At 36.1% G+C, this 12,060-nt stretch overlaps 1 protein-coding gene across 1 annotated transcript in view; it reads left to right on the top strand.

Annotated features, from left to right (window-relative positions):
• The window catches only part of LOC104268299 (ankyrin repeat and sterile alpha motif domain-containing protein 1B-like), a gene marked incomplete at its 3' end in the record, with an annotated part of 132,667 nt that overhangs the window by 100,034 nt on the left and 20,573 nt on the right, over positions 1–12,060 (top strand). Inside the window, exon 9 of the mRNA XM_009867011.1 lies at positions 9,088–9,228. Within this exon, the coding sequence (XP_009865313.1) occupies positions 9,088–9,228 (141 nt within the window). The remainder of the gene's footprint in view (positions 1–9,087; positions 9,229–12,060) is intronic.

The following is a 12,060-nucleotide window of genomic DNA, read 5'->3' as shown; positions in this document are numbered from 1 at the left end:
TTTAAGGCATCTCAATAATTTTAACAGATCAGTTATTTCTTGTCAAGTATCTGTGGCAAAATACAGTATTAAGCAGGAGTTATAGATGAAGGCAGATTAACGCCTGACTTGTTTATCTGTGTTTTAAGACTCTATGTGACTACTGGCTGAAGAAATAATTCAGGTATTAGCTCTTCAGCTACCTAGGAGTATATCTGGAAAACAACATGAAGGTGTGCTTGTCTTGCAGTAGGTCTGTATATACTATGTCGAATCTACCACAGGCAAAAAGAACAGTACAGATGAGCTAACAGTGAATCTCTGTTGAATCTCAGATGACTGCAGTGAAATCTCTGTTTTAATTACATAAGACAGGAAAAAGCAGCAGCAGCTTGCAGTGTGTGAGCTTCACACTGACAGGTTTTCCTACCAGCTATAGCAAAATCTTTGCCTTCCTAGTGAGGGTGATTTTGAATTCTACTTCCACATGCCATGTAAATCAGGCTGCGGTGAGAGCTGTTGTCCAGCTGATAGTATTCTGCATCTCTCGAGTGAGGGGGATGGGATGGGGGGACAGGATGTAATACTTCTTTCTGACACCTCGGGAAGAGTCTGAGCTCTTGCGTGTTTTACTAAGATCAAAAGGTAGATTACTGTTTGATCTTTTCTAGTTAAGCCTTCAACTTCTAGAGCCTGCCGAGACATTTCAACTGATTGTCAGCTATTCTATTGCTTTGTTTTTATATTATATTTAGCAGTTAGGTGACAATATGGCAAACTACTAGTGTGTGTGTTAGTGAGGGATCTGTAGGTAGTCTAGTAAAAATGTTCTTCAAGGCCTGTTTGTTTTTAACCAACATTCATTTTCAGATGACTAACTCAGTGCTGTAATAGTTCCTTTTTACATTGGCCTTGCCAATCTTGTCCGTTGTTTGGCCAACACCAGCTTAATGGCATAATAACTACATTTTCAGTAACACACTTCTACTGAGAATATGTATGCTAAATAAAAACTTGTTCACTGGAGGAGTAATAAAGTGGTGACTTCTGCCTACTCACTCACCACCTGATTTTTCCCTTACTTTTAATTTCTGCTCCTTCTGCTCTATTTCATGACAAATAGTGTGTTTTCTATAAGTTTCATCATTCTGCCACCCACTTATCCACCCTCTCTTTCACAACTTTAAAAAAAGAAAAATACATGTTTTACAGCTGATTTACTTTGCAATTACACTGCACTGAGTTTTTCAAATGTTATATGATAACATTCAGATAGTATAGAGGTGTTAAATATAGAGATGCCTTTGTAGTTGTTCTCAAATATTTCCCTTCTGTGACATTTAAAGTCAGAAATGCTGGTCTCTAAATTACTTTTTTTCTATCCTTTATGCAAAAATAAACATACTTAAGGTTTTAATTCTGTTTAATAATTATAAAAACATTAATGCTTGATTTTGCTTTTCTGAAGGCTTCTATACCCTTCATTATCAATCTCTTTTTAATTTTTTTTTAAATTTTTTTAATTATTTTTTTTAACTGGTACATGAGTTTTTCACTGTGAGTCACATTTTGGAATGAGTCATGCACATATTGACTCAGGAAGACACATAAGCCTGTCATTAACATGAGAAATCCCATTAACTTAATTGGGACTATTCATGTGCTTAAACTTCAAAACTTAAAGTTATCACATTCCTGCATTTTTGCACAGCCTACATTTGTGTACACCTGTCCTATGTAACAACTTAGGTGAAATCTACTATGCCTGTGGGATGAAAAGGCATCGCTAGAAATACGTTTCTGTAGTTTAGAGTGTCCTTGCATTCTGTGTGGCTTCCTGGGTTGAAGTCTGTTTTGGGACTTCATGCCTCAATGTGCTAAGTTCCTTTTTCTTGGTCAAGCAAAGCACTTGCAGTGCTTTGATATTAAGCATTTGAAATTGACACTGTGTGCACATAGTCTGATTTATGGGTATTAGGTACATGCTCAAAGTTAGACAAGTGCTTCTAACACAGGTTCACTTTATTTTACCTAATGTTATGAGGGAGAAATTAGTTTGGAAGGCAATTCAATCCTGTTCCAAACACAGATGCTAGGATTGAGTAAGTAACTTTTCAAAGTGCCTATATTTCCATGTGTTAAAGACAACTATTTTAATCCGTAGATTAAACAGTCTAGACATTAGTTTAATCCATAAACAAATATCTCAAATGCTTAGCTGTCAAACAGTTCAAACGAGTGTGAAAAAATGATGTTATAAGTACATTTCTGGACCAGAGTAATGTATATTACACCTTCAAGCAACTAATACTACATCCTTGTAACTTGACAGTGCAAATGCAGTATATGCTTCCCAAAATACTTAAAAATAAAAATTCTGTAGGCTACATCTACTACATCATTCTTAACAAACACCTTATGGTTAAATCATAATTACTAAAAGAACTTGGTGTTCCTTTCTCTGCAATTATTCGATCTATTGCATTTTTGTATTCCCTGTCATTTGAAAATTTTCATGCACATGGGAAAATTAAACGAGAGTTAAAAAAGAGTGATGATTCTTACCGAGATACATTGAGGTGTCTTCTTGCTTTGCACTTTAAGGTATACACACAAAGTTTCAGATCGCTAAATTCAAGCCTCCTAGTAGTGGCTTCTACATATACATAAAACACTCTTCATATGAGGATTACCATACTCATTTTAAAAGCTTTTATGTCTAGTGAAAAATCAATTAGCAAAGGTTAACCTTTTTATTCATAAATGACAGTCTGTTGATGGGCCATTTTTTCTGGTGTGGTTATTTTTTAGCAAATGAAAAGCTATCTTAACTCTTGAGAAGTACTAGTTCCTTTATCAATGGAAGAAAAGATATCTTTTTTATAAATTAAACCTTGTATAATTAATAATTAATAATTAACTTGTTTTGGTTTTAAATCACCAAACTTTTGTTATATCATATGTATGTGTGCATCCTTTTATGAGAACAGTACAAAGATTCAGAATTGTCGTAATTTGTTATGTGCAATGATGATTAAAAAATTAAAATACGTGATCCTACTTTGATTTTACACATTCAGATGAACTCATTCATTTTATAAATGTATTTTGACTTTATTGTGTATTGTACTTGCAATATAGTTCCAACATAGTTCCAGGATGTATTTACTGCATACTATCTGATCCTGCTCTGAAGACAGAACGATTAATTTCTGGGGTGCTCATCGTGATAGGTGTCAATAGCACTTGCCCACTGAGGGGCAGTAACTAAACATTCATGTACTTTTCATCACATAGTTGAATTAATCAAGTTTTCCTAAAGTAAATATATTATGATGTTGTCAAATATAGTCAGTTCCCATGACTCTGCTGACTTCAAGGTACAAGAGTTTCTTCCCACATTTGGACATTACTGTTCCTGAGTTCAAAGTGGGTGGCTGCTTCAGATGAGGGTTTTATTGGTGGGGGTTTTTTTTGTAATGGGGCCCCGGTCTGAAAGCTTGGCTGATGTGCAGAGGTCGAGATTCTCGCTGTCTTCCAGGACTGCTAGAACTCACGTTTGCAGAGCATTAGTTTCACATACCACTGACGACGGTCACAGAATTCCTGATGTAGCCCGGCACTTCTGCAAACTTGCCTTCCCAATTTCAATATAGCCATTAACTAAAGAACACAAACTTAGTGACCGTCGTGGGAGAAGTTTAAACCATGTGCAGCATCCCACAGCGATTATGCTGGAGGCAGGTACAGAATTCTCCAGCATTCAGCTGCTTTAGGTTCAAGACCATCCTTGTTACCCTGGTATTCCCCTGCTGAATAGAGAAGGTGCAATCAAACTCTCACCAGACTAGTAGCAAATGAAACGATGAAAGAAATGTAAACTAGAAACATGTTTGTGACAGAATGGCCACAGAGGTGCACTGTAAGGTGAAGGACAAGACAGTGAGGATAGGAAATGGAAAAATAATGAGCAATTAGAAGGCCACCTTGGGGGATGTGGGAAAGGTGTGCCCAGGCCACCGAAACCTTTCACTCTTGTCAATCTGTAAGACAGAGCATGTGTCGTGTGAATGAGCCTTGTCCTTGTCAGGTTCCTTGCTGAATCTCAGAAGGGTACGTTTTGTTAATGTAGGCATCCTGCTGTGGACACGTAGTTACCGGTGGTGTTACATTTCATGCCCAAACGTTTGTGGTTTTTTCTCTTCGGCATCCATCAGGCAGTTCCCTCTGGGAGGAGGCTGGGCGGCAGCAGCAGGGGGAGCACGGAGAGCACAGCAACACTCGCCGGGTTCAGCCGGCCCTGGCTTGGCTGCCACAGCTGCTGCCAACAGCAGCGACAGAGAACAACCTGCTCATCCCAATTTATGGAGGATATTTAGCAACTGTTTCCCTCTCTATTAGTTCTTAATATAATGTAAAATCAGAATGTTAGACAACAGAACTGTATTTTTTTTTTTCTTTTATTGTATTGCATGATATTATTACATCTCCTTTGGGCCAGGCAAAGGAGAGGTGGAGGCATGCCTCTGTAATCCAGCAGTTAGGATCATATGAAATATTTGCATTATCGTATGTCTGACAATTATTTCTTCAGAAGAAACCTCCAACTGACTTCATTGTTCCAGACCGAGTGATAGCATTTAGCTTTTCAGTTGTCTAGCTGCTTTCTATCTTCCGTAAGCACAAGGAGATTGCCTTCTGAATATCATCTTTATTGCTCCATTTCAAGAAGTTTATTTTCTTAGTATGTGATATGCTGCAATGTAAATGAAGTTAACGTTAGTGTCCAGAACTATGATGCGGTAGCAAATGATAAATGTCCCATTATTTTGTATCTTTAATAGTTTTACTGGTGCTTTCTTGCTTTAGTGGATACCATCTCAAAGAACCTTTACAATACTTCTGCAATTGGGTGATAACTGTGAAAAAATAGAGATACAAGAAGTAAAGAAAGATTTTGACATTTTGCTTTAGGTTTCACTGGACTACTGCAGGAAAGTCTCCTCTGTATCCTGAAATCAATCACATTTTGTCTAGCAGTGGATACTTGGAAATGTCAAGGCAGAAAGCAAACCAGTTTTCGTTAAAACTGTGAAAAGGAGGGAATAAAAGGAAATAGGTTTTGTATGACTTGCTGTATTCATGGAGAAAATTTGTCTAGTGAATGAGGTCATATGGTAGATAGGAAATCACTGACATGTAAAAAGGAAGGCCAAAACTATGTATGACATAAATCTTCCTGAGCTCTGAATTTGGTAGCTTTACTAATAGTTAAGATTAAAGTTGCTCTCTTATTCTTTTCCTGTTGACTTTTAAGAGTGCAACAGAATTCCTCTGCTTTTTTGTTTTGCTTGTTTGTAGGCATCATTGTGTGTTGCTAAATACTGGCTTGTTCTCTTGGATCAGGAGAGAGATGTCAAGCCATTGTGATAGCCAGTCTGATGTACATACTTATTCTGGGAGAGCAAATAGCCTGATTCTAGAATAAAGTATCATTCAGTCTAAAGTGTCCTACTGGGCAGATTTTGGCTTTTGTGTAGGTGGAGACATGAAGAGGAAGAATCCTATACTTAAATTTTCAAAGGTGTAATCTCATTGGGTATGAAAATCAGAGATGATGTGACAGGAGCAGTGGAGTCTAAGGTGAACTTGCTTCTAATTGTAATGGTCCAATGTCCTGTTGCTAGATCTTACTGATCTCTTACTGCTATATTAGTATTATCTTCTTTTTAAAACATAAAGAAATTATATGGTTACTTTTTTACTGCTGTAAGGAATTTTTAATACTTAATTCAGTGTTCCAATAAACCCCAGAACTTTTCATAAATCTTTTATTCCATGTCAATGTCTTGTGATTTCCCTACCACTTTTTCCTTTTTACATATCACATCTAGTATCTTTTAAGGTTTTCTCTCTGTTTCTGTGAGGATATATAATGCTTATACTTATGTCTCTTCTAGCTAAGGCAGAGTTGGCCTTTTTGAAGTTTATGTTACAGTTTATATTGACTTCACCATTTCATGATGTCAGTTAATTGAGCAACTATGATCTAGGTGGCATTTTCTAACTACATTTACTTTTTCTTTTTTGAATCAAAACAGACATGAGTAAAAGGTTCCCAATTGTGTCTATTTTTTCTTTAGGTGATGGAAATATCTTTGTCTCTCTGTTTCTTCTTTTCTGAGAAGTGGGCATAAATAACTTTGATTTCACTAAAACTATCCCTACAGGGCTATTTCAAGGCTTACCAGCAGCACACACAGAATTAGATTTTCATGTCCAAAGGATCTCTGAGGAGGCAAAATTAAATTATACAATGGAAATGAAAAATGAGAGAGTTCTGGGAAAGGACTGAAGGCTGGGAGGGAGTAGGAGGAAACTGGATGGTCTGGGTTCAGAGTTTTATGAGCTTGTGTGACAGACTGAGTTTGGTGGATTGATTGTAGATCTTTCTGGATCTCACCTCGGTCCTCCAGGTGCATCCCTCTTACATGGGTATGCAAACAGTGTCTACCCTCTTTGGGGAACTTCTGATTCCCCTTTCTCCCATGCAGCTTTTAACTCCTTCCTTCTCTGCTAAGGCAGCTCACTTACCTTGCAGTAACTCCTAATTATCCCTTTGCACCAATTGCTGCGAAGAACTGAGCTTCTGGCAGAGGGGATGAGTGAGAAAGGTGATAGCAGTAATTATTTCTTGACCCTTCATATATATTCTCCTAATGCTTCTTTTTTAGTGCTTTATAAGTAGCAGAAATCTGGGCAAGACAGCAGAAATAACTCATTCAGTATAAAGAGAGCCAACCCTACCCTGCAATAGTTTGTAAATTAGCCTGCATTGTGTCATTTATACCTGAATTGTCTAGCTGCCTAAGAGTACTGGTGAATTTATTCTGATAGTGTGTCTAATGAACTCTGACATCCACTGGTCCTTTTTTGAATGATCAGGAGATCTGACTATGTAGTATTTCTCATTTCTTCTCATTCATATTGACATTAATTTAAATTCCTGTGATCTCCACTCTATCTTAGGGTATTTATATAAAATACACCTCATGGAAATAATACAACTCTCTTTTATTCTGGTTATGTATTTTTTTTCTGTTGTTGAATAATATTTTGGTATGATTTTTTCCTACTCTATTCCTATAATGGCTCAATACTCATATGTTCTCCCTTGAATGATTCAAATGTATTGAATTGCATTATTCACCTTCCTTTAGTTGTGCTGAAAAATTCTCTTTGATACTGCGTGCATGTATCTTTTATCTTTAGAAGGTGCATTGACATTTTGCTGTGACTTTTGTCGTCATTCACTTACATTGGCTTGTAAGGTCACAGCTAATGTGTGTTACCTGTTTTTCTCGATTTAGCACTGGTGCAGTTCTTTGCTTTTTGCTCCAGGGGGCAAGAAACACTTTGTTCTCTGGAACAACAATTCTGACATTTAGAGTATAAACGCAAGGCAACCACCATTGAAGATGGCATCATAAATAGATGGGAAAGACCTGTAGTTTGCTTCCTTTGTCTATGCAAATGTATAGCAATAATAGTCTTTCACAACCAACACTCTGCAGAGTTAACCCAATCCTTTAAATAATTTGTGTAAGAGTTGATTGCTATGGCAACACATTCTGTGGTCTCACTTGACTGTTAAAATAACCTCGTGAAATATCATGCTAAGAGTGCCTTAGAAATTCACTTTTAAAAGAAAAAGTAAATAAATCCATCTAAGTTAGGAAGATGTGGCTAGATTCATGATGTCTGCAACAAGGGACCAACCCTTTTCTAACTAGAGGGAGTCAGATTAGTGGAGGCGGGTATATTGTGTTTCTCATCTTTGGTGAGCGAGCTGAAATAGAATTTAGAAATATTTTTTCTGCTTAAATTAATGGTATGCCGTAATGTGTATAGGAAGTTAGCACAGGTTAAATGATCATCAGATGTTATTTGAATTAGTGTCTGTCTATGTGGTGCCTTTGCTTCACTTACAGTTTCCATCAGCTTGTATTCATCTTTAGAACTGCTGCTGTTTCTCTGCTTCTTTTCCCCCTACTTTTCTTTCACCTCTGCATTCTCTTTCTTGCAACTGGCTCTACAAATTTCCTTATTCAATTGGATAAAATAATGTGCAGTTAAGTGGTGTGTTGGTTGTTTTTTTGTTTGTTTATTTTTAATATAGGCCTCATAGTAGTGCTCCAGAGCTAACGTTACCACCAGATGAGTAGATGTGGTCAGCTGGTGTCTCAAATAGCATTATGTTGGTCAAGCAAAAACACCGCCACTTCTGAGACATTAAGACAGACAAGCTTTCCTAAAGACAACATTTAGTGTCTGAATGTCAGGCAGGCTGCACAAGAAAACGTCAAGCAGGCTAGAACAGGTATTGCATATTCCAATTTCATGGATTAAATATAGGATACTGTTTTAAGCAAAAATCAGCATTATTCCCTTATCACTGAGATCAACATGGAAGCCTTCATGGTTACAACTGAATCGCTCTTCACAGTACCTTTCATACCTTCTAACCGATGAAACAAAATATGACAGACCATCTAAAAATAATTTTTTTTCCTACAAAATATTCTAACATGCTTATTATTGATTAATATGAAATAAAAATATTTTTATTTGATTGATTTTTTTTTCTTTAAAAAACTTGGACTGATCCAGGCAAATGATACTTTTCTGAATGCAGCAGATGGCTATTGAAATAAGATCTGTCTTGAGGGTAATGTGCTGGGGTTTTTTAAATGTATACTTTTCATCCTCTGGGGGATATTCTAAACTTAATTATTGTAAAGCAAATTTTAAAGTAAAATGCAGTAGAAATTGCCAATTACTTCATAATAAAGAAAATAAATATATATTTTAATGAATGTTGCTATATTTGCTCATATTTAAAGTAGGATTGCAGATAGATCAATATGCACCTTCCTTAAAATGTGTGATTTTCATAAGGCAGATTAACAGTTGATAAGTTACTTTGTATTAAAACAGCAGTTTATCTGTTAGAATTTGTAAATGGGAATGTTTCAGTTCATTAAATAAAATGTTTCTTTGCAATGTATCACTGTGTTTAATTTAAAAGTACTGTTTCTTTATGCACAGAGGCCGCCTTCAGCATGTTTATCACCCAGAGAAGAAGAAGAAGATGATGCAGGTGAAAATACTTGTGGTCCTTCAGGTTTATGGGAAGCGTTGACACCTTGTAATGGATGCAGGAACCTCGGATTTCCCATGCTTGCACAGGTACATGTTTACCTGTTCATGATAAAACTTAACTGTAGAAGATCTGCTTAATTTCTTCTGTGCTTTACCTCTTGCAGTTGTTTATAGTTTTGCCTTATTCCCTTCAAAGTTGTTACCTTCAGTCTTTGTTTTAATGTCAAAATCCAGTTTTAAACTAAATGTTGAGATTCAGTCATCCTGCTCTAATACTCATCCAGATGAGCTTAATATGTTTATTACCCCCATTTTAGATAGTTTCTGTGTTCCATAGCTTTCTCTTCTGATTGTGTCTGGAAAGAAATCTTGAAGTCACATAGTTTCCTTTGGGCTAAGTATTCTATTTCTGACCAGCTTCTAATTAATAGAATGACATCTCAGCTACTCACTTTACAGAATTAGTTGAGGACATCATGCATAACTCAGCTGATATAAGAATGTAGCCTAGGACTTCTCTTTGAAGATTATGTAAGTGAAAAGAAATGTCCTCCAACGTTTTCAAATGCTCATGATAATACAGAAGAAAATAAATAAAAATGGGTCTAAGTCCCAACAGTTCTCAGGGCAGACTAGGCTGCAGTACCCACCAAGACACACCAACAGCTGTGTCCTGAACAAGTGATATTGTATTTTGACAGAACAGGATAATGCTTATTCCTGTTTCTGGGTCTTCCTTGTTCTTCCCCCCCACTACAGTTTAACACTCTCGTTTTTGTAACATCTTTCCTATGCTTTTCTTGTAGCGTTGAATGGAGGCCTGCCAAATGTCTGTTTAGAAATGTCTGGTTTTTCACTTGCATCCTTACTTGGCACTGCATTTAAATAGCTTTGTCAGATTCTTGTGTACCAGGTTGGAATTGCATATCCTGTCTCACCACATTTTATACACTGTTGCTTTCATGCCGTGACTGTACGTTTTATTCCCTTTAGTCGCATGAGACTTGCACCTGTTTGAAGTCAATGCTAAAGCTTCCACTGCAGTCAATGGACACAGGATATGGCAACTAATGTGCCTGCATGACAATGAGCACTGCCCTATCTTTTTATAAGGAGCTTTTATATTCCTTTCCCCTTTCAGTAGCTGTTTTCTATTTCATACTGTCTGTCCTTTTAGACACTTGGCAGAGCTGTCGGAATTACCTTGATTTACAGTAGGATTGCCATAGTTACTAATTCCTAATTTTTAGGAATTTGTTTCAAAATGTATTTCTCAAATGGAACTTTACTTATATAAATATGCAACACCTATGGTTTAATTATTGTTAAACTTTCCCATGTTGCACATATGCGCTATTTTTGAGTGATTGTCTAACTATAAAAGACATTTTGGTTTTCCTCATTTCTTTTTAATGTAAGGTATATGTAAAGTGTTATAAAATTGAGAAATACATTTGAAAAGTAGGATAAAGTTAGCTTTGGTTGATATCTCTTTCCTTCTTATAAGAAGAGATTAATTTCAAGAACAATTTAACTTTTAAGGTAACAACCCCTGAATTAACTTTATTCATTGTACTTAAATTTTAAACTCAACCTTACAGTATCTCACCTTTCTTGCACTGAGAAATAATAGGATTTATAATTATGGCTACAAAAAAGACTATGTTTATTCTGTATTCATTCATGAAATGATAGTTCATCTTGCTAGGTTTTCTCTCCATAAAAATTGAAGACAGAGACAGTTTTGGGTGTTTGTTGATTTTCTTTTTGTGGAAGAAAGGAAAGAAATTAAGTAGTGAAATATCTTCAAATTACAGACCAGTGAATTCAGTTTATAAAGTATTGCCATCACTGTACGCAGTCTTTCAATCTGTTAGCTAGTCTGTTGGATCTTTCCCCTTTACTTCAGAATGCAGCAGAGAACATCTTGTTCTAAGGGATTGGGAACACAAAGTATTTATTTAAATGTTTAGATTTAGACCAATATCTTGAATTATTCTAACAAATTATTAAAGATATAATCTGCAAAGCGTGTTTTAGATAAAAGTACAAAAAATGTGTTTCCAGTACGCATGTCAGTCCACTAACATATCAGAAAATGCAGACTTTGTCATGAAGAAACAATGAGGTGAGTACTTGACATCATGTGTTAAATTCCATATGCTACTAAAGATCTCAAAATAGGGAGAAGTTTCTATCAATTACTCTTTAACACAAATGACAAGTTAATTTTTACAGTTCTCTTGTAGTTAAAAATAGATTTTACGGTTATATAAACACACTGTGTTTACACATCGAGGGTGAATAAACATAAAGATTTATTCTTGGTTTATATACACAGTCAGAGGTACCGTGGTAAAATGAAAGTGAATTCTAGGTGAGATTATAACAGTGTTTGTGACCTAATGAGTTAACAGTTTTCAATATGCCAAAGAGAAGGCAGTTATCTCCTTGACAAACTTGATTTCTTTACTGCAGTTATGGAAAAAGGCTTGGCTGGAGATACTTCTGACATATACAGTATGTAATTTCTGTCTACACTGTGCTGGAAAGTGTCATTTGCGAAAGGGCTGTTATAGAAAGTTCTGTGGAAATTGTTCTGCAGATATAATTTAAAACCTAACGTAGCAGTAATACAGGTATTCTCAGAATAAACAACTCCCCTTAACAGCTTCACAACTGGTGAGGTCTTGGAAGAGCCTTATGGAAAACTTTTATGTGTCTTGTAAAAGTTTGAGGGTTTTAGAAAGTGGAGCTAACAACTAGCTTCATCCACCCTTGAGAGCAAGGATATGCAGCTGGATTTTGGGAGACTGAAATTTGAATTTCTCCTCTTATTTTAGCAGAGTGAATTCCATTTCTTGGTTGTGGTTACTGTGGCAGTACTTCTTTCTCTTAAATTAATCTTTCTTTTGGGGC

Source organism: Apaloderma vittatum, unplaced genomic scaffold, assembly GCF_000703405.1.
Source record: "Apaloderma vittatum isolate BGI_N311 unplaced genomic scaffold, ASM70340v1 scaffold4023, whole genome shotgun sequence".
In the NCBI taxonomy this organism is placed as follows: domain Eukaryota; kingdom Metazoa; phylum Chordata; class Aves; order Trogoniformes; family Trogonidae; genus Apaloderma; species Apaloderma vittatum.
Note: the sequence above shows the minus strand (reverse complement) of the source record. Positions and strands in the feature narration are given on the sequence as shown.